This window comes from Rhinatrema bivittatum, chromosome 4 (assembly GCF_901001135.1).
Source record: "Rhinatrema bivittatum chromosome 4, aRhiBiv1.1, whole genome shotgun sequence".
Lineage (NCBI taxonomy): Eukaryota > Metazoa > Chordata > Amphibia > Gymnophiona > Rhinatrematidae > Rhinatrema > Rhinatrema bivittatum.
The window spans coordinates 108,599,691-108,623,293 of record NC_042618.1 but is presented as its reverse complement, the minus strand read 5'-3'; the positions used below and the strand labels follow the sequence as shown (position 1 = coordinate 108,623,293).

The following is a 23,603-nucleotide window of genomic DNA, read 5'->3' as shown; positions in this document are numbered from 1 at the left end:
GCTTAATTCTGCTGTTTTTACTCTTTAATGCTATTCTCTCATCTTTTTTCCTTTTCCCTCCCTTTGCTTTACTAAAAACGACAATTTAATGCAGGAGGCTGATCTCAAATAACTGATCAGAGTGGATGTTAGGATAATTAAAATCTTGGCACCCAGCCCAAGTTCTTGCTCAGCTGTTGACAAGGTGATGTTTCTGTGGTTACATGTTTGCATGCCTCTGTTTTTTGCATGTAGAGCATCTTGTGAGCAGTGATCGTCATATTGTGATGTCAGCTAATGGCTATTGGTGGGAGATTTTGCTGTTAATGTCGATTTTTAGCAAAAAAAGAAAAGAAAATGTAAACGGCCTTTGTATATATAACCACTTATTAGAGAGGAGGTGAAGGCTAGTAGTTAGAATCTGGTTTATTATTCTGGAGAAGTTCTGGGATGAATTAAAAACTAATGTGCCACTTACTGTATGTAAGTCTTTGAGTGTCACTTTGGGGACATTAAAAGCTTTTGCCTGCATAAAACCTGGGGTTTCCTGTATAAAAACAGGGCTTGATTATCCCCCTGCCCCTGTAAACATGGCTACAAGCTTGCATGCTGGATGATAGTGTGCATACTTTTACTCGTGCCAAAAGTGGGCAGCTCTGGAGGCAGATTTGGGGTTGGGGACAAGAAAGTGTATGTGGGGATTTCATTTTGAAATGCCCACTGTACTTTTGACCATCTGTTACACCTGCTCCTATTGCAGCTGCAAAGTATGTGGATACTTCGTACCGGTGGTGTAAGCACCCAGCCCAAATTTTCAAATTAGCTTGCAGGCCCGCAGTTTCATTTTGCCTTCTTTATGCCTTCAAGACTCTGTTGAAAACAAAACATTTGACTTAATCAGATTTCCCAGTCAACAAATAAATTATTAGTTATTGACTTACTGGCTTGAGAAATGTAACATTTGAAGGTAACTTTCAGAGTCTGGTGCTTTCTTGTACTTCTGCTCTGTTCCAAGGCAGGTGTTGTGGGACAAAGGATGTTCTGCTGGATGACTGTTTAGAAAACCCAAATCTGTTCTAGAAACGGTAATTCTATGGCTGCATTGCCATTCTGAGCCTTGTGCTACCACTGCTCCATGAAGTTGGAAAGAGAGGTAATATGGAAGGAGAGTTAGCTGTATAGCAAAATAAAACTGTCCAACTTCCAGTGTCCAGGAGCAAAAGATCGAAAACTATTAAATTTAATATATTTTTGAGTAATGAGGCGATCCACTGGCTGTTGCATATGGAGCAGAGCACAATAAGAGTTGTGAGCAAGAGAACAGTACTTTCTAGAACTCCCACATGAAAACTTGCAGTATATGTAGGAGGTAATGTTCAATACGCTGGTTAGTAGAAAAGTTATCTGGCTAAAATTATCTGGATAACTTCAGCAGGATAAACATGCTGCTGAATATACTTTCCTAAAATTATCTGGCTACATGCTTGAATATAGTTGGTTAGGTTTTTACATCATCCAGTCCTATGTGGCTGGATAACTTTCTGCTTAATCGGATATCTTTGGCCAGTGACCTCATTTTCACCCCCTCCCCAGTATGTTCAAATTGGCCACAATGGGCCGAGCAGTCCTAACCCCTCCCAAAAAAGAAAAATTTGGTGGGGGATGGCTGATCACCCTCCCACCACCTTCCTTTCCTGTGTTTAAATTTTGTAATACCATCCTGCTATCCAACACCCCCACCCCGTCCGGAGCATAAACACCTCCAGCTTGGGAGCAAGGTAGCCTCTAACATGCTCCTGGCACTTCCATCGTTGTTCTGAATGAATTTAGCTGGATAAATGACTGAATAAGGTAAAACTTGCCATTTAAATGGATAACTTGCAAATTATCCATCTAAATAGCTTTTGAATATTGACTATGTATAGTATTCAGTTTTAGTTTATATGTTAAGCATAACTTCATATTCTTTCACTTCCTCCTCTTCCCCTTCTCCCAAATAAGTTCACAAAAACTGATTAGCAGGTGAGATTACATCTCTATGGGTCTTTTCAAATGTAGAGCCTAAGGTGCCTTTTACTAGCATCCACATTACCTTCTACCCCCCAGTAGTACAATGAGAATGCTTCACTCATGTCACTTCTCATCCTCATGGGGAACATTCTATCATATCCAACGTACGTTACTTAGGCTGAAGTGAGCATTGCAGGCAATGTATAGCTGTAAGGCAAGAGGCACGGAAAGACTATATGGGTCTACTTTCCCTAGATCGTTCTAAGGTACCTAAAAATGAAATTAAAGGGCATCTCTGACTTTTTTTGAAACATTGCCTTTTCTTATCAGAAATATGTTTTGTTGCAGGGCAAAAAACTTTGAAACAAGTGATGCCTATAAAAAGGCCTGGACAGGTGGTGGTGGTAGTAAAGGAGAGGGAGCGTCAGACGTGGTGTCCAGTCAGCCCGGCCGTGCTGCCAATGGTCAGCATCAGAGTGGAGCTGGAGCAAGTGGTCTATACATCAAACGGTAAACTCTCATCTCCATATAGAAAATAGTCCTCTGTAATAGACTAATATGGCAATAGCAATTAGTTTATTCTCAAAAAGTGTGTTTAAACCTTTGAGACCCAATAAAAAGAAAATGCAATGTAAAACTGATGCACAGACCTAGTTTATAGGGATGTGCATTTTAGTTTTTGGATGTCCATTCGTTTCATTTGTTTTGTGCACAAAACAAATGATATGCATGTCCGTCTAAAGTGCATCCAGTAGGCGCACACCATTTGTTCTTACATTTGTTCGTTCATTAGATACATGATGTGTGTCCATTTGTTTGGATGCCTGAATGCACATCCCTACTAGTTTCTTTGTTTACAAGCAGCATGAATTAGCCATAACATATGGGTGATGTCATCTAATTTGCTGACATTAGCCAGTTCTCGGAGCTCAGTAAAAACTTTACTGAGCATGAGCAGGAGTTCCCACACACACACACGCTGCTTTGTGAGCCCTTCAGTCTTTTTGTCTGAGCTACCACACAGACATGTCTGTCTTTTTTAGAATTTTTTTTCCTGCGTCTGGGGCCTAGTGCTCCCAGCTGCCTTGTTACTTTCAACATTTTTTGCTGCTGCCTTGGCAGCTCCTTGAACAAAACTTACGTTTTTAGAATTTATAGAGATGTCAAAGAACATTGAAAAGCCCAGGCCAAAAAACTTGCAGTAAGCACGTTTAAGGCCTGCATCTGTGGGCATCATATGTCCATTACAGGTGTAATCACCCTATCTGTTATTGCAGTCTGAGCCCAGACCACTACTTCTCCAACTGCCATAACTGGTCGATGTCCCCCAGGTCCAGGAGAACAGTGCCTGGAAGATGGAGGACCTAGGAAGGTGAAGGCGATTAAGAGCCCACAGACTCAGCATGAAGCTGAGCAGTGGAATTGCTTTTCTGCATTAAGAAAGGTGGTGTTGGGCTCTTGGTGCATAAGTCAAGCTGGGAAGCTTCCCCCTTTCGGTCCCTCAAACAGGAAAGCTCCCTCCTCTTCCCACCATGGCGCCAACTTCCAGATTTGCCCACAGTACGCAAGTGACTGTCTACAGCTATTTCCACCAAAGAGTGGAGGGGTGCACATAGGAATGGCATGGATCTTAAGGGTCCTCGTCCTCAGTGGAAATTCATCTGCAAATTAGCCACCTGGAGTTACTGACCAATAGCTATGCTCTTGAGGACTTCATCTTCTTCTTTCAGGAATGGGAATCTTGATCCAGACAGACAATTGCCATGTTCTACATATACAAGCAGGGAGATATGGGCTCTTATGCCCTCTGCCAGGAAGCCCTCTGAATTCGTTTGTGGGCCATACATCACAATGCCCATCTCCAGCCAGCCTACCTTCCAGGGACCCAGAATGAAGGGACCACTTCAGAAGAATGTTACAGTAGCATGACTGGTCCTTGGATCCAAAGGATCATGAACAACTTGTTCAGTAGCTGAGAAGAACCAGGGATCAATCTATTTACTTAGGAAGTCAATAAAAGGTTGAGTTCTGCTCCATACATCCGAGCAGCTAGAGATAAATTTCAGACACTTGTGTGCTAAACTGGAGTGTCACTCAACACTATGCATACCCACCAATTCCTCTAGTTACCAGCACTGCCAGAAAGATCTTCAGGACAACGCAATGATGATCCTCATATCGCCAACCTGCCAAGGCAAACGTGTGATGTCCATATCTCATCTGTCAATTTACATCCCCCTCAAAAGGAGGAGACTATCTGACTCTCATTATTCAGAATGGCAGGCTCTCAGGCTCTACCATTGAAATCTGCCATCGCTGGCCCTCATGGTGTGGATGGTGAACATGCAGTAGCTTCCTCCTTACTCCTTCCCAAGCAGATGGAGGATGTACTAATTTCTGCCAGAAAATCTTTGACCAGGCAATCTAATTTCAAATGGAAGAAGTTATCAACTTGGTGTGGGACCAGCCAGCTGGAACCCAGTGATCTGAAGGACTTGATTTCAGTATCTGTTCTTCCTCTCGTCATCAGGCCTTAGCACCATTGTGGCATATTGCCAGCAGGTGGAAGGGGTGACAATGTTTCTCCACCCTGTGGCATTGAAGTTCATGAAAGAACTGTAAACCTACAATGCTTTGGGATCTTAATATAATCCTAACTCAACTCATGAAACCTCCTTTTGAGCCTCTTGAGTCATTGGAAAACCAGATTCAAATCCCCCTGCCACTTCTTGTGACCTTGGGCAAGTCATTTCACCCTCCATTATCTCAGGTACAAACTTAGATTGTGAGTCTGTGGTGACAAGGAAATATCAATGGTACCTGAATGTAATCCACTTTGAAGTGCCTGAAAAAGCAGGATATATATCAAATCAAGTGTTTGTTGTGGCTGTCGCTTCGGCACAGGCTCTGGTTTCATATCCAACATACCTTCAGATTTTTCATAATATGGAGGTTTTATGAACTCGTACAAGTTCTTTCTGAAAATGGAATGTGTTCCATATTAATCAAGTTATTGTGCTGCCTATAAAATAGCTTTCTTTCCAAGACCTCATGTGCACAAAGGAAAATGGGCTTTTCACTCCTTAGACAGTAAGAGAACTGCATATTATGTAAAGAGGACTGATCCTCACTGTCAAGTTTCTCAATAGTTGTGTCTTTTGATCCAAATAAATTGGGAAAGGCAATTGCCAAACTTGTCTAATTGGCTAGTGAATCGTAAGGTGCACCGTTGTGCTCTGACTGGTTTACAGATTAGACTCTGTGAAGACTCATCATGTGACAGCCATGGCACCTTCAGTGGCTCATCTCAGAGCCACTTCAGTTGAAGACATTTCGAAAACTGCTACTTGATCAACTTTTCACACCTTCACATCCACTACTTACTGGAGAACATGTTCTGAGGAGACAGTAACTTTAGACAAGCAGTTCTTTGCGGCCTGTTCACCCAGTAGTACTCTCCACCTGGTGGGGCTAGGTTGTATCTCAAGTAAGTGCTCCGTAATAAAACCTTCAGCTTGGGATTCACCTGTCCCATGACTAATACACACATCCTCTGAATAGCAAACTCTACACACTCTCTGTAGACAGATGTCACTTGCCTTCTCCAACCACCAAGCATGAATTAAAGTCCAGCTTTCCTCCTAAGGGAAGTCATAGTAACATAGTAACGACGGAAGAAAAAGACCAAATGGTCCAATCAGTCTGCCCAGCAAGCTTCCCATGGCAGTAAATGCTATTCTGTGCAGGATACTCCATGTTTAAGTGTAGCAATTGCTGCTTCATGCAGGTTACCCCCAGGCCCACTACCTTCATGCTTTTTTTCACTCTTTCCCATCCCCTAGCTTTTAGTGATCCACGGTGTTTATCCCATGCCCTTTGAAATCCTTCATGGTTTTAGTCTTCACCACTTCCTCTGGAAGGTCATTCCAGGCATCCACCACCCTCTCCATGAAGAAATATTTTCTGACATTGGTTCTAAGTCTTCCTCCCTGGAGTTTCAAATCGTGACCCCTAGGTCTACTAAATTGTTTCCTATGGTAAAGGTCTGTTGTTGACATGGATCATTAAAACTTTTCAAGTATCTGAAGGTCTGTATCATATCACCCCTGCTCCTCCTCTCCTCCAGGGTATACATATTCAGGTTCTTCAACCTCTCCTCATAAGGCATTCGATGGAGACCATCCACTATTTTGGTTGCCTTTCTCTGGACCACCTCCATTCTGTGTCTGTCTCTTTTGAGATAGTCTCAAGAACTGAACACAGTACTCCAGGTGAGGCCTCACCAAGGATCCTGTACAAGGGAATTATCACTTCCCTTTTCTTACTAGATATTCCTCTCTATACAACCCAGTATTCTTCTGGCTTTAGCTATCGCCCTGTCGCATTGATTTGCTGACTTCAGGTCGTTAGACACGATCTCTCCAAGGTCTCTCTCCTGTTCTGTGCACATCAGCCCTTCACCACCACCCCCCCACCCCCCAAACACATACAGTTCTTTTAGATTACCACTCCCCAGATGCATGACTCTGCACTTCTTGGCGTTGAATCTCAGCTGCCATATCTTTGACCACTCTTCCAGCTTCCTTAAATCCCGTTTCATTCTCTCCTTCCGGCGTGTCCATTCTGTTGCAGAACTTAGTATCATCCGCAAATAGACAAACTTCACCTTCTATCACTTCCGCAATGTCTCTCACAAAGATATTGAACAGAGCTGGTCCCAACACCAATCCCTGTGGCACTCCACTTAACACCATTCTCTCTTCAGAGTAGGTTCCATTTATCATTGCACTTTGTCTTCTATCTGTCAACCAGTTTGTAATCCATGCCACCACCTTGGAGCTCACCCCCAAGCTTCTCATTTTGTTGAGTCTTCTATGTGGGACCGTATCAAAAGCCTTACTAAAATCCAAGTAAATTACATTGAATGCTCTTCCCTGATCCAGCTCTCTAGTCACCCAATCAAAGAAATCAGTCAGATTTGTCTGACAGGATCTTTCCCTGGTGAAACCATGCTGTCTCTGGTCCAGCATTCTCCTCACTGTAGATGATTCACTATCCTTTCCTTCAACAGAGTCTCCATTAATTTTCCCACCACTGAGGTGATGCTAACTGGCCTGTAGTTTCCAGCCTCTTCTGCTCGTACTCTTGTGTAGCGGGATCACCACCGCTCTTCTCCAGTCACTAGGCACCACACCCTTATCCAGGGATCTGTTGAACAGGTCACACAGTGGACCCGCTAGCACATCTCTGAGCTCCCTCAGTATCCTTGGATGAATCCCATCAGGCCCCATGGCTTTGTCCACTTTCAGATTATTTAGCTCTTCCCATACATTCTCTTCTGTAAATGGAGTTTCGTCTACTCCACCACCTTCTACAGTTATGTTAACAAGTGACTGTCCTTCTCCAGGGTCTTCCTTAGTGAACACTGAACTGAAAAATTTGTTTAGTATTTCTGCCATTTCTTCATCTCTCTCCACCCATTGATCCTTATCACCTTTCAATTTCACTATACCACTATGGACCTTTCTCCTATCTCTGATGTATCTGGAAAAATGTTTTGTCACCTCGCTTTACCTCCTTGGCAATCCTTTCTTCTGCCTGACTTTTTGCTTTCTTGATTACATTTTCGTCTCCCTTAATTTCACCAGATAATCCTCCCTGTGTTCCACTTTTTGGGATCCTTTATTTCTTAAAAGCTGCTTTTTTTGCTTTTATTATATCAGCCACCTCCTTTGTGAACCAGATTGGTTTCTTATTTCTTACTTTTGTTTACTTTTCTAACATATAGATTTGTTGCTTTTGTAATTGCTCCTTTTAGTTTGGCCCACTGTTGTTCCACCTCTCCCATTTTTGCCCAGTCTTCAAGTTCCACCTCCAGGAATTTTCCCATTTCAGCAAAGTCTTCATTTTTGAACTGCAAAACTCTGGTCTTCGTATGACTTCTCCGTAAGCTGTTTGCGATATCAAACCATACTGTTTGATCACTGGTGCTGAAATGGGCACCCACCCGGACATTAGAGACATTATCTCCATTAGTGAACACTAAGAGTATAACTCCCTCCCGCCCTCATGGGTTCCATTATTATTTGTTTGAGTGGTTGCCCTGCAAGGGGTTGTGTTATCTTTCTACTTCTGTTAGATTCCGCAGAAGGGATTCTTCAGTCCATGTCTGGCAGATTAAAATCTCCAACAATCAACACATCTCCTTTCCTTCCCACCTTTTGTAAGTCTTCTATCAGCTCTCTGTCTATTCAGTCGGAAGTCTGTAAACCACTCCAGTAAAAATGGATGCACCATCCTTTTTTTTTTTTTTTTTTTTCTTTTTAGGATGGCCCATAATGCTTCTTCTCTACCCCCAAATCCTTGCAGTTCAGTTGCTTGGATATTGTTTTTGACATAAAGAGCTGCTACTCCCCTTTTCTGTCCTTCCTTAACAAGTTATAACCCAGTATGACCGTATCCCAATCATGAGATTCCGTGAACCATGTCTCTGTAACAGCAACAGCATCCAAGTCCGCCTCCACCATTAAGGCTTGCAGGTCGGGGATTTTATTGCCCAGACTGCGAGCATTAGTGCTCATAGCACTCCAGTTTTGATCTGTTTAGTGCTTTTCGTAGGCTTGGTTTTTGCCTTATTCAGGTGACCTTTATCCCTTTCATCCTTCTTTGTAATTGTTTTTGTTTTTGCTGTTCAGGGGTGTCGCTCCACACTCCTCCAGCTACCCCATTGTTTCGTTTGTGCTGCTGTGATATTGGGAAGGCTCCAGTGAATCCAAGGTCCTCTTTTGGTCAGAGGATGTTACAAACAATTCTTTGACTGGCAGTTTGATACAGTTCCTATGGGCATGGCTTAAGTAGGTTATAAAAACCCTGGCTACTTTTAGAGTCTCAGCAAAAGAGGGCGGATGTAACTGTTATCCACCAGGGATTACAGGGTGGGAGAAGCAAGAGTTAGGCAGAGATACCCTCAGGAAGCCTGAGAGAATTGAAGGATGTCTTGAAAGGTGGATTTGAAGTGTTAATTAAGTACAAAAGGAACCTTGAAGGGGGCCAGCAGGACCAGGAGGAGACCTATGCCTGTTTGGAGTCTCGGAGCAGGGCTGAGAAACTACAACCCTCCTACAGAAGAGAGGGAGCTGTCTTGCAGCATCCAAGAATGTGTTGTGAGGTAGTAAATTGGACTTTAGCTGTGAGAAGATATTGAAGCCTGGGCCTTAAGGCAGGCTGAAGAGAAAGTGTATAGTGAACTTTGATATGTGTTTTCTTGAACTTACTAAGGACAGCATTATAAAATTCTGAATGTTTTCTTGTATGTTGATTTCTCTATTTTTGGACTGAGTTTATTTTAAGCAAAATCTTCAATCTTTTTTTGATTGGAGCACACTTTTTTTTTTTTTGCAGTGGACATTGGACTTTTTGATTGAGAGTGTGTCCTTGGCCCAGTTTGCCTGCCCTAGCCCAGGAAAGACTTTTCCTTCACCTTGGCTAAGTTATTCTATGCTGTCTAGGGCTGAGGAGGTGACCCCTTTTGGAAACAGGGATTACACAAGTTTGCTTTCCTGTAAACTGAGTAGTCCATAAACTGCTATTTATAGGGAATAGCCACTGCTTTTTTCTGGCATTGGTGGCATGGGATCTATTTAATGTTTGGGTTCTTGCCAGGTACTTGTGACTTGGATGGGTCACTGTTGGAGACAGGATGCTGGGCTTGATGGACCCTTGGTCTGACCCAGTATGGCAAGTCAGACCAAGGGTCCATCAAGCCCACTCTATACCTGCTTGCCTGCATTCCTGGAAAATCAACTACCATGCTTAAAGCATAAGCTCTGGAGGAGACTAAAGGGCTCACAAGGCAATGAACTCCATGCATGCTCAGTAAAGATTTACTGAGCATTGAGGGGTCTTCGTCAATACCATCGGATGGTGTCACCCATGCATAATGGCTCATCCATGCTGCTGCTGTCTATGGAGAGCTTTGTATACTGGTAAGCAAACTTCCTGCTAAACAGATTTGAAATGAAAAGCTTGGTTAGAAACATACCTTTGATCTGGTGATGGCACATGGACTATTAGAATGTACTGTGCTAGTGGGGAAAAAAAACTGATCTAATATGATTGACTGAGGATTTGTCAAATTTTATTATGACTTTTTTTTTTTTTTTTGCTTTTGTGACAGGATAACAAATGATGCTCGAGAGGATGAGATGGAAGAAAACCTTCAGCAGGTGGGCAGTATCATTGGAAACCTGAAAAGCATGGCTTTAGATATGGGCAATGAGATTGATACCCATAACAAGCAGATTGACAGAATTAATGAAAAGGTGAGAGCAAGAAACTTCTGTTTGTTCACATTTCCTCTCCAAGCCACAGAAATCAAGTGAGCAAGAAACTCTAACCATGGCAAACAGCTGTGATCCAGATGTGTATTGGAGGAGAGGATTATTGTTGTTGTTGACCTTTCAAATTCCTCCTGTTCATTCCAACTCATTCTGAACCAGAGCCTGGATGTGATGTCATGTGCCTTCATTTGTAACTGCCAGGGATTTTGTATTCCTATGTTATATCTACTTCCAGCCTACCTTTAGTCCAGGTATTGCAGCAACAATGGCCAGGGCCATGCTGCAGGGCTCTTTCTAGAACGCTATAACCATGGGCCCTAAATCTGACCACTGCACTGCCACAGGCATAGTTGGTCTGACAGTAGGTACCTACAGTAAATGTTCAGTGACTTAATGGCAGCTGTCATAAACTCATGCATATGTTTCTAACCTAGATGCCAAATTCATTTTTGAATCTGCACTCTTTATAGGGACATAAGGAAATCAGACACATTTAACCTTATAGCTGAGGTCTATTATCCTTTGTTACATTTAATCTTGCTGAAAGTGGGTAAGAAATAAACACTGTTAATGGATATCTAGAAGAAAAAAAGAAGTATGCTGCTTAAGCAGTTTCCACTAAATTCTATTTTTAGTATAAATTCCACTTTTGCCAAGATTCCACTTTTTATTGTGGGGAATTAATTTCCCTTGTTATATTTTCATGTTCCATATTAGCACTTCTAGTGCTGACAAGCAACAGTGCTTTGCGACTTCTTATTGACATTGGAGAAAGTATATTTTGAACACATTTTGCAGCTAAATTTCTTTTCTGGAATTGAGATCTGCATTCATTTTACAGTGACCCTGTTGTGGTGTTTTCTTCATTTTTTTTTTTTTTCTTTTTAGGCGGAGACCAACCAATCTCGAATTGAAGATGCCAACATCCGAGCCAAGAAACTCATCAAGGAGTAAAACTCTTACTGTTATTTAGCAGTTCTTACCTTCCTTCTGGTTATGTGAAAGTTCCTCAATCAAAATGTAACATGGTGGCTGAGAGAGAGAAGCTTGGAGCTGTGGGCTTCCTCTCCACCACCCTGAAAGACTGTGATTTTGCTCGTTCTGTGATTTGATGATACTGTTGGTCACAGATCTGATTTTCAAATCCCCATGTACGTTTGTCATTCACCTACACTCAGGGTTATACCCAAGTACAAAAATGATACCATTTATGTGCCTCTTAAATAATTTCCCTTTTTGGGGGGGGGGGGGGGGGGGGGGCAAGAAAGGGACATTGGACCTTTTTGCTGCATGTTAACTTCAGATTAAGAGAGCGGCCAGGCCTAAATCTTTTTTTTTTCCTACCTTTTTGGGGGTTTTTTGTTTTTTTAATTCTTACCTCAGTAATTCTGGGTCTACATTAAACTGGTCAGTGGATGCATCCCACAGACCTTGTTGATCATGTTTTTATAATTACCTGATTGTTTTTGTGGTGAAAGATGGTTGCAGATAACCGACCGGAAGAAGGTGGGGGATCTTGTGTATAAAAAATACAGAATACTGAAATTTTAGTTTAAAGCAGCAGTGACATGTACTTGGTCGCATTTAAATGGGGGACCATTGTTCTATCCTCCATTGCTGAGCAAGTTCCTTCCCTTGTGTCTCGGAATTACTAGCAAAATGTTTTAAAATACTTTGAGGCTTCCTCTTATGATCATTTGTATGTTTGCAGATTTGTTTTGTTTGTAGCCATTCCTCCATCTGCAGTAGTGACTAAGAATTCTTACTGGCAAAACAGTGAGAGGAGAAGTCTAGAAATATTGCAAATTAGCTGAGCAGGAAAATAAACTGTTTATATAAACGTGAAGGAAAAATATATAAAACCTTTCTTTTAAGTGAAGTCATTAATAATGTTTTGAATATATTTGTAGGCGGCACTCTGAGATACAGTAACTGTTACATGAGTTTAACTTGTGCTTTAAGCAAGACACATCTGTAAACCCAAAACTTTTCATCTTTTCTTCATTCTTAATCTGTACAACTGTAGGTATTCCTTCAAACTGGGGATGTCACAGTCACCAGTCTACTTGAAAAACTTAAAATTGCAAACAGCCAGTTTCTTGGATGAAGTAAAAGCTATGAATTTTGCTCTAGCACCAAATGGAAGAAATCCTTCTTAAAACTGGGTTCTTTATTGTCGCAGGGTTGGTAGACCTGCAGCATATTTTCCTGCTGCCTTCCATGTATAGTTTTAAGATGGGTTTCATGTGAACACCTGTCTTCTACTCTCCCCACCTTCCTGGCTTTGTTTTACTGCCAAGGCAAAATGTGTGCCAGAAATTTCAAAACACAGTGCAAGATGTTCTTAACCCCTTGAATGTATGTGTAAATAAAATGTGAGAGATAGTCTCAGAGGGCAGTTATGTCACACATGAACATGCTCTGCTCTTGCCCAAAACAGCCGGGACATCTGACCTGCTCTGTAATATGGCCTCGAAAGGGATCAAGTGGGTAAGGAGCTGAAGACTTGCACATTGCTGTTTTCTCATCCACTTCTGATTTATACATTTAAATATGAATTTTGCTAGCTATTTTTGTGAAACAGGTTGTTCTTGTCATTTAAGAAATAGGTTCATTCTTATGCCTTTACTTTTTCAATGTGTCATGTAAAATTGTCTTTGCAATAAACAAAACTGAAAAGTTTTTAAAGAGGGCAAGATTTCTGGTACTATTTTACACAAGCTGATTGCTTTTTCCACCTTGCATAATATGCCTCTTATCATGCTTTGGTTGTAATAAATCAGATTACTGTAAAGACTTAATGCCCCTGTATAAGATATACAAGTGAACAGCAAAATTGCTTACCTGTAATAGGTGTTAACCCAGGACAGCAGGATGTAGTCCTCATATATGGGTGACATCATCAATGGAGCCCTAACACGGAAAAACGTCTGTCAAAGTTTCTAAAAACTTTTGACTGGCCCACTGAGCATGCCCAGCATGCCATGATACTCTCAGCCACAGGGGTCTCCCTTCAGTCTTGTTTGTAGCAATAAAAAATGCGAGCGAAAAATAAAATAATAAAACGAATCGAATCCAACTCCACAGGGTGGCGGGTGGGTTCTGTGAGGACTATATCCTGCTGTCCTGGGATAACACCTATTACAAGGTAAGCAATTTTGCTTTATCCCAGAACAAGCAGGATGAATGTCCTCAAATATGGGTGATTAGCAAGCTACAGGCTGAGTCATCTTTGTTGTGGACCAACAGCGCACAACTTGTGCAACAAGCATAACAGGTGTGATGTTAGGGAAAAAATGAGGCAGCCTGAAATCACATCAGGTTGGATGTGGAAGGAGTTGGATATTAAACTGGGAACAAGTTCTTTAAGACAGATTGGCCATAGGCTGAATCTTGTCGTCCTTCCTTGTCCAAACAGTAATGTGCTGCAAAGGTGTGAAGAGAACTCCAAGTTGCAGCTTTACAGATATCAGCAATAGGCCCTGAACGATAGTGTGCTACTGATGTTGACATAGCCCTTACTGATTGTGCTTTTACTCGCCCCTGGAAAGGAATGCCTGCTTTTTCATAACAGAATTATATACGGTCTGTTAGCCAGTTGGAGAGAGTTTGTTTTCCCACTGCAACTCCTGGTTTATTTTTGTCAAAAGAAATGAAGAGTTGGGTGGATTTTCTATGGACTGCAGTGCGGTTCAGGTAAAAAGCCAGCGCAGGTTTATAATCTAAGTTGTGCAAAACTCTCTCACCCTGGTGAGAGTGTGGCCTTGGAAATAAAATAGGCAAGACTATGGATTGATTGAGGTGAAAATCTGTTACCACTTTTGGTAGGAATTTGGGATGAGTGCGAAGGACTACTCCGTCATGCTGGAAACTCGTGTAGGGTGAGTATGTGACAAGCGCTTGTAACTCACTGACCCTCCTAGCAGAAGTAATAGCTACAAGGAAAAATACTTTCCATGTAAGAAATATTTCATCACAGGAGTGCAGAGACTCAAACAGAGATCACATGAGCCTCGCTAGCACTAAATTTAGGTCCCATTCAGTAACTGGTGGTCGAATGGGAGGCTTAAGGTGGAGTAAGCCCCTCAAACAGACTCACTAGGGGTTGAGCTGTTATCGGTGGTATGCCGCTATGGCACTTAAGTGTACCCGCACAGAGGATGTCTGGAGACCAGAATCCGAAAGGTGGCACAGGTAGTCTAATAAAGGAGTGGGGCAAGAGAAAGGGTCAAAACCTTTTTGTGTGCACCACTTGGTAAATCTGGTCCACTTAGAGTGGTAAGATTTATGTGTGGAAGGCTTTCATGAAGCTACGAGAACTTTAGAGACTTGAGTTGAAAGATTAAGTGGTTGCAGAATTAAACTTTCAACATCCAAGCTGTTAGGGCAAGAGTTGGCAGGTTGGGATGATGCAACTTGCCCTGATTCTGAGTTATGAGAGTGGGTGCTGTGCCCTGGCGAATTGGTTCTCTGATCGAGAGGTCGAGGAGTATGGGAAACCATACTTGTCGAGGCCACTACGGGGCTATGAGGATCATTGACCCTCTGTCCTGTTGTAGCTTCAAGAGTTTTGGATATGAGTGGAATCGGAGGATACACATATAGAAGTCCTGTGTTCCAGGGGCGAGCAAAGGCGTCCCTGGCAACGTTTGACGACGGCCGTGGAGGGAGCAGAATCTTTCCACTTTGTGATTGTTTGGACGCAAAGAGGTTTATGGTTGGGTGACCCCAATGTTGAAAGATTTTGCTCGCTACACCGGGATCCAGAGACCATTCGTGGGGATGGAAACGCCAACTGATCGTCTGCCAGGACGTTTTGTATGCCTGCCAGATAAGTTGCTCGGAGATGCATGGAGTGCTCGAGAGCCCAGGCCCAAATCTGTACTGCTTCTTGACAGAGCAGATAAGAGCCCGTGCCCCCTTGCTTGTTTATGTACCACATAACCACTGTATTGTCTGTCTGTATCAGCACAGTCTTACTTGAGAAGCAGTCTTTGAAAGCAATAAAGGGCATAATGCATCGCTCGAAGTTCTACGAAGCTTATCTAACACTTCATTTCGAGCGTAGTCCACGTACCTTGTGTTTGAAGGTTGTTGACGTGTGCTCCCCATCCCAAGTTGGAGGCATCCATGGTCAAGATGACTTGCGGAGTTGATTGCTGGAATGGTAGACCAGCTTTCAAGGCAGTTTGGTTTGTTCACCAGTGTAGCGAAAGGCATAATTGGTGGGTGACTTGAACTGTGTACAACAGTGGTTGGAAAGCTTGGAACCATTGAGATTTCAAAGTCCATTGAGTTCACATGGCTAACTTCGCCATAGGGGTAACATGTACTGTAGAGGCCATGTGTCCTAGTAGCACTAGAAGTTGATGGGCAGAGGCGAACTGGCAGTGGGTTATAGAGTTCGCCAAGCGTGCTAGAGTGTTGGCACGGAGGTTTGGAAGAAAAGCTTTTGCCACAGTGTTGTCTAGGTCTGCTCTGATGAACGTGAGAAGCTGAGACGGCTCGATGTGGGATTTTTGATAGTTGATTAGAAATCCCAGGGCATGTAATAGTCTTATTGTGCTTTTTAAGGCAGACAGAGCTCCCTGCCTGGATGGACTCCTGATTAGCCAATCATCTAGGTAGGGAAAAACATGAATGCTGTTTTTTCTTAGATGTGCAGCAGCCACTGCTAGACATTTTGTGAATACTCGAGGTGCAGAGGCGAGTCCGAATGGCAGGACTCTATACTGGTAGTGATGTTTTCCCACAACAAATCGTATGTACTTGCGATGTTGTGTGGAAATGGGTATGTGTGCATAGGCGTCTTGAAGATCTAGAGAACAGAGCCAATCTCCCCATTGAAGCAAAGGAAGGGTGGTTCCCAGGGATACTATCCGGAACTTTTCCTTTTGAAGAAATTTTGTTGAGATTGTGGAGGTCTAAGATGGGATGAAGGCCGCCTGTTTTCTTTGGAATTAGGAAATAGCGGGAATAGAACCCTTTGCCTTGTTGAGACCGGGGGACTGGTTCGATAGCCCTGGTAGTCAGCAGGGTTGAGAGTTCTACTTGCAGTTGATGTGTGATGACAGTGCATGTCCAAAATGGGATAGGTGGAGAATGCGGGGGTGTGGAATTTGAGACAGTATCCCTGATTCAGTATGGCTAATACCCATTGATCTTTGGTGATGAGACTCCATTGGTCTTTGAAATGATGGAGTCGACCTCCGACAAGTAAGTGGGGCATGGGATTGATGGAGAGGCTTCTGTTGCTGTTCTTCAAAAACCAGCTGCTGTTCCTGTTGGCAGAGGTGGATGGGTTTTTGCCTGCTTTGGCTGGCGTGGACGCCCTCTTTGTGGTGGGAGGTAGGGGCATGCCGAAGAAGTAGGTGAATAATACCTTCTAGGCCTATAGAAGGGCCTCCTAGTGTCCCTTCTTGTGGGTTTTCGCACTGAGGACGGCTGATCCGATGGCAATCTGGAGAGCTGATGGAGTGTCTCGAGGTGATCTTTTAGTTGGGAGACAGTGTCTTGAATTTTTTCTCCGAAAAAGATTGTCTCCAGTACATGGGAGATCTGCCAGTCTCTCTTGGACTTCTAACCTGAGGTCCGAGGCCTTGAGCCAAGCCCACCTCTGTGCACTGATTACAGTGGCTGACAGACGGGCGGATGCTTCAAAGAAGTCAAAGGCCGCCCGTACTTCATGTTTGCCGGACTCAAGGCCTTTGGCAATCAGAGTGTTTAGTGACAGCTGCTGTTGTTGAGAGAGGTTATCAGCAATATCTTGAACTTGTTTCCACAAGTTTCTTTGATATTGCATCATATATAGCTGGTATGCCGCAATCCTGGACACCAGCATGGATCCTTGAAAAACCTTTCTTCCCAAGCCATCTAAGAACTTCTGTTCTTTTCCTGGTGGGGCAGAAGAGTGTGGTTTTTGCTTCCTGGCCTTTTTCTGAGCTGATTCAACGACCACTGAGTGGTGTGGCAATTGTGGTTTCTGGAAACCTGGGGTATGTTGGACCAGGTATGTTGCATCTGTTCTGTTTACAGCTGGTACAGAGCAAGGATGTTCCCATAATTGATGCTGAAGTTCCAAAAGCACGTCATGAATGGGTATCGCCATCACCTCCTTTGGTGCATCTACAAATTGTAACACTTCAATTGTTTTGTCTTGTATCCTTTTCAGAAAGCAATTCAAAGGGAATTATATCTGCCATTTCCTTTATGAAGTTTGCAAAGGATAGGTCCTGAGGAGGGACTTCTTCTCTTGTCTGGTGGAGAAGGTTCAGATTCTAAATCTTTGGTGTCAGTGTCTACATCCTCCCAAGGACTATAGTGAGGCTGAAAATGTGATCCAGAAGGATCCAAGTTGTCTTTTGGAAGAGGATGTTTTGTTTTAGAAGCAGTCTTCGATGATTGACTTGGAATCTGCTTTGGCATCGAAGGAGGCAGAAAAGGCATCGATGGATGCGGGAGTGGCATTGAAGGTAATGAAGGTGCGCGGGGTTTTTGCGCTGAGGAGGGAAAACTGGAATGTGAGCGTAAGCGTCTTGAAGGTCCAGAGAACAGAGCCGATCTCCTGTTTGTAGAAGGGGAAGCATGGTGCCTAAGGACACCATTCTGAACTTTTCTTTTCGTAGAAATTTGTTGCGATTGCGGAGGTCTAAGATGGGGCGGAAGCCTCCTATTTTCTTTGGAATGAGGAAATAGCGGGAGTAGAATCCTCTGCCCTGCTGAGGTCGGGGAACAGGTTCCACGGCCCTGGCACCCAGAAGGGTGGATAATTCTGACTCTAGAAGAGTTTTGTGATCTTTGTATACCCACAGTGAGTTGGGTGGGGAATTTTTGGGTACCCTGAGAAAGTTTAGATGGTAATCCTTGTGTTATAATAGAAATTACCCATTGATCTGTGGTGATGTTCATCCAATTGGGTATAAAATGATGAACTCGACCTCCTACTGGTAAATTTTGATTTGGATTTTTGGAGGGGCTGCTGTTCTGGAAGTTCTTCAAAATCCAGATGCCTGGCCTGTTTGCGGTGGAGGCTGGGATCTGGATGCTTTAGGCTGCCTAGGATGTCCTCTCGAGGTGGTCCAGTTGTTTTTCCATGAGGAGCAGGTGGATAATACCTGCGTGGTCAGTAGAATGGCTTTTTAGTGTCTTTTCTAGATGAGCGTCTGGAAGAAGATGGGGCTTCTGCAGTGATTATGGACAGTTGATGCAGCGTTTCATTGTGATCTTTAAGTTGCGCAACTGCATCTTGCACTTTATCTCCAAATAAGTTTGCCAGTGCAAGGTAAGTCAGCCAGTCTATCTTGGACCTCAAGCCTGAGGTCTGATGCTTTCAACCATGCCCATCTCCTGGCACTGATGCTGGTTGCTGCCATTCTGGAGGCTATTTCGAACGAATCGTAGGCCGCACGTACCTCATGTTTCCCAGCCTCAAGCCCTTTATGTATGACTGTATTGAGGGTGTCCTGATGTTGTTGTGGTAGAGTTTCTGCTACTTCCTGAACCTGTTTCCACAGGTTTCTTTGGTATTGTGTCATGTACAGCTGATATGAGGCAATTCTGGACAAGAGCATGGATCCTTGAAACATTTTGCGTCCTAGATTGTCTAAAAACTTTTGTTCTTTGCCAGGAGGTGTTGACTAATCCTCCTTGATTTCTTCTATGATGACTCTACCACAACAGACTGATGTGGGAATTGAGGTTTTTGGAAACCTGGTATATGCTATACTAAATAAGTAGCATCTGTTCTTCTGTTTACTGGAGGAACAGTGCAGGGATGTTCCCAAAGTCGATGCTGCAGGTCTACCAGTACTTTGTGCCCTGGGATAGCCACTATTTCTTTTGGAGCATCAACGAATTGGAGTACCTGTTACTAGTTGAAAAGGGATTGTTTCTGACATTTCCCTTATGAAATTTGAAAAGGAGAGGTCTTCAGGTGGTGACTTTCTCCTTTCCTCTGGTGGAGAGGGTTCTGACAAGATATCTTCAGTAGAAGAATCAGTATCCACGTCTTCCCAGGTATCTGAAAGGATGTGTGGTTGAGGACTTGAAAGAGGAATGAAGAATGGCGTTGAAGGATGTAAAGTCATTGATGGATCCTTCGATGGTTTTGGTTGATGCTTCGGTGGTAACTGTTGTGGCACCGATGGCACCAAGGGAAGACACGGGCGTCTCGGTCCTGATGGTCCCGGCGTCGGTGACTGTGGATCAGATTCAGTGCCTTCTTCATCCGACGACCCGAAAATGGGTATCGGGTCTTTCGGAGGCTGTGTTGGTTTCTTTGGCATTGGTAGCCCCAGTTGTGTCTGTAGGGCACGATCAATGTACCGAGTTTGGCAAGTATTGGTGTGAACATCAATGGCTCTGGCATCGGTGCTGGTATGGGGGCCGGCACCGGTGGATGTAGTTCCCGGAGGGCATCGATGACTGCCTGGTGGATAAATCAGTCTAGTTCCTCCCGTATAGCTGATGAGGGCAGAGCAGCTACAGGGGGTGGCAGAGTAGGCAGAACTAGCTCCTCCACAGGTCCCTGTGGGAGCACAGTACCCAGCACTGATATCGGTGGGGATCGCCTTGGACATTCTGGTGTCGAGGGCAGTCTGCTCCTCTAACCTTGTCCTCTTCGGGGGCAGCTCGATGGCCATCGAAGTCGCTCCGGAATTAGTGCCGGCACCGGGCATGGATTCCCTTCGGTGCCGGTGACAATGTTTCTCATGGTGCTCGCCCGGTCTTTCCCCAGCGCCGAGGTAGATTTGGTCGATGACTCTGATGGTGACGAAGATGGGTGGTCACCACTGCCTTCATGTACCCGGTGGGTCTTTATCATCACTTTCTTTGGATACCTCTGCCGGTGAAGATTGAGTAGAAGTCGATGGAATTAACTGTAGTTTAAACAGTTTCCATTTTTTCCAGGCGAGCTCGCCTACCTTTCGGTGTCATTTCGGCGCATTTAGGACAAGAGGAAACGTCGTGTGCAGCGCCAAGGCATAAGACATACTTGTCATGGGGGGGGTCTGTTATAGACATAGTACAAGGGAACTTTCTAAACCCCGTCGCCATGATGACAAAAGGTTGAGGCCTGACAGCCGCCGACTGCCTGCGGGCACCGAGGGATGGTGGGAACAGTATCTACCACAAAAATAAGTATTTTACTCACCGAATTAGAGAAAAATAAATTTAAATGGGAGACCCCCATGAGGGGATATTTTTCTGAAGAATTGTTAATATTTTTTCTGTGAGGAATCAGACAGAGCTCCTAACCACAAGGCGAACTGCAGCGTGGAAAAAAAAAAGAGACTGAAGGGAGACCCCTGTGGCTCGAGGGATAATGGCATGCTGGGCATGCTCAGTGGGCTCAGTGTGCCAGTCAAAAGTTTCTAGAAACTTTGACAGAAAATTTTCCGTGATAGGGCTCCGTCCAGTGACGTCACCCGCATATGAGGACTACCATCCTGCTTGTCCTGGGATAAACTCTCTTCCATGGACTTTGCCCGGATCAACCAGTCGTTCAAGTACGGGTGCACCAGGATTCCCTCTTTTTTCAGTGCAGCCGCTATGACCACCTTAATCTTGGAAAACGTTCTGGGGGCGGTGGCCAGGCCGAAGGGCAGCACCCGGAACTGATAATGGTGGCTCAGTACTACAAAGCGAAGGAAACAATGATCTTGCTGAACTGGAATATGATGATAGGCCTCGGAAAGGTCCAGGGAAGTTAAGAACTCTCCTAGTTATTCGGGCATTATCAAGAAGCGCAGAGTTTCCATGCGGAAATGAAATATTCGTAGATGTCTGTTGATACTCTTGAGGTCCAGGATAGGGCAAAAGAAACCCTCTTTCTCGGGTACGATGAAATAGATGGAATAACGTCCCGTATTTTCCTGGGGCGCAGGTACTGGAATTATAGCCCTAAACCTGAAGAGCTTTACCAACGTAGACTCCACTGCCTGCTTCTTGTACTGGGAGTGGCAAGGAGGCATCATGAACATATCCCGCGGAGTGATGTGAAATTCCAGTGCGTATCTTTCTCGTATAACATTCAGTACCCATTTGTCCCAAGTGATCTCAACCCACCGCTGGTAGAAGAGGGACAGTTGACCCCTATATCTCCTTGTTCAGAGGATGGATTGGCAAAACTTCATTGGGGGGTTTGGGACAAACCTGAACCTACCCCTCTCTTGGGCTGTCGACTCTGAAAGGACTGAGACCTCTGAAATGTCATGAGCGAGGACTGCTGTAACTGCTTTCTCTTATCTTCTGGTAGCCGGGGCACTGGAGATTCGCCCCATTTACTGGCCAGCTTTTCCAATTTGCTTCTGAAAAGGAGTGATCCCTTAAAGGGCATCTTTGTGAGGTATGTCTTAGGAGGTTGCATCTGCTGACCACTTTCGAAGCCATAGCTGTCTTCTGGCCACTACCACTGAGGCCACTCCTCCGGCCGAGGTACAGACTAGGTCAGAGCCCGCGTCGGCTAAAACGACAGCAGCAGGTTCCATAACCTCTCTGGAATTCACCCCTGAGTCATCCACCTCCCAAGAGAGGAGCAGGCACGAACGAGCTACTAGGGCACAACAAGAAGCAATCTGTAAGGGCATTACATTGCATCAAAGGCTTGTTTAAAGATGGACTCCATCCGCCTATCATGCGCATTCTTCAAGGCCGCTCCTCACTCCACTGGGATAGTTGTTCGCTTCGAGACAACGCAGACCAGCGCATCCACTTTAGGGAAATGTATACGTTATCTTGCTGCTGGAGCCAGTGGGTATAGAGCTTCTAATGCTTGTCCAGTTTTAAAACTCGCTTCAGGAGCGTCCCATTCCAGGTCAATTAACTCCTAGATGGCTTCCAGCACAGGAAAATAGCAAGAGGCTTTCCATAGAGAAACCAGAATGGGATTCTTCTTTGGTTCCATCATATAGTCCACCCCAGGAACACCCAGCATCTTCAGTGTCTGAAAAACCAGGGCCGGCAATTCATCTCTATGGAAAAAATGTAACCTAGTCCAATATGGTTCTAAACCTGGTGGGATTTCTCCATCTTCCAAAGAATCTGGATCCCCTTTTTCATCCATGCTGTCCGGGTCCCTGCCAGGGATACTCTTGGTGAGGCAAGCCTCTCGTCTTGAGGTCTGCCAAAAGGGCTGGGAGAGGGAGGCCGTACCAGCTGGGGTTCCATCCGGGCAGGTGCAAGTGAAGCAGACTGCACCAGTACAAAGGCTTGAAACAATTCCACCCAAGAAAAGGCAGATGGCTCCATACCTTGCCCAGGAAGTACTGGGGTAGGTGCTGCTGGATTTTCCTCTTCCGTGGAAAACCTGGCAGCAGGATTACGCAGATTCCGGGTACTTCCAATTAAGGTTGTGGCTGACCCATCCTCTGATTGGGAGGAGCCGGGCTTAGCAAAGTCTGGGGAGGCCAACTCTCCTTGAGCCTCCTCACCGTGCTGACAAAATTAAGAATTCAGGTCAGACTGTTTAGCCCTAATATGACAAGCAGTGCAGAGAGAAAGGTGCTTATGTTTCTTTGCTACCGGAGCCATTAGGGATGGTAACTGCTGGCTTGCGCTTAAAACTTTTGGGGCGGATTTTAAGAGCCCTGCTCGCCGGTAAGCCTATTTTACATAGGCCTACCGGCGCGCGCAGAGCCCCGGGTTTTCGGAGGGGGCGTGTCGGGGGGCGGGCCCGAACCGCGCGGCGTTTTCGGGGCGTGTCAGGAGCGTTCCGGGGGGCGTGGCTACGACCCAGGGGCGTGGCCGTGCCCTCCGGACCCGCCCCCAGATCGCGTCCTGGCGCGCTAGCGGCCCGCTGGCGCGCGGGAATTTACTTCTCCCTCCGGGAGGCGTAAATCCCCCAACAAAGGTAAGGGGGGGGGTTTAGACAGGGCCGGGCGGGTGGGGAAGGGAGGGGAGGGCAAAGGAAAGTTCCCTTCGAGGCCGCTCCGATTTCGGAGCGGCCTCGGAGGGAACGGAGGTAGGCTGCTCGGCGCGCGCCGGCTATACGAAATCGATAGCCTTGCGCGCGCCGATCCCGGATTTCAGCGGATACGCACGGCTACGCGCGTATCTACTGAAATCCAGCGTACTTTTGTTGGCGCCAACAAAAGTACACCTATTCGCGGTTTTTGAAAATCTACCCCTCTGTGCGCACAGAATTTGTGCGCCTACCCAGGCTGCCTCATGGCGCACGCATAGCCTGTGCTCCCAGCTTTCCCTAAATTCTGCATGTAGAGTTGTGCACATATATGTGCATGGCATTATGCATACAATGTGTGCGCAGAGCCAGCA

The 23,603-nt window shown here is 44.8% G+C and overlaps 1 protein-coding gene across 1 annotated transcript in view; it reads left to right on the top strand.

Moving 5' to 3' along the window:
- SNAP23 (synaptosome associated protein 23) overlaps window positions 1–13,020 on the top strand; it is a 68,703-nt gene extending 55,683 nt beyond the window's left edge. The window contains exons 6-8 of the mRNA XM_029598653.1: window positions 2,338–2,499; window positions 10,166–10,310; window positions 11,217–13,020. Of these exons, the coding sequence (XP_029454513.1) occupies window positions 2,338–2,499; window positions 10,166–10,310; window positions 11,217–11,282 (373 nt within the window). The 3' untranslated portion in view covers window positions 11,283–13,020. The remainder of the gene's footprint in view (window positions 1–2,337; window positions 2,500–10,165; window positions 10,311–11,216) is intronic.
- Window positions 13,021–23,603: the final 10,583 nt, after the last annotated feature.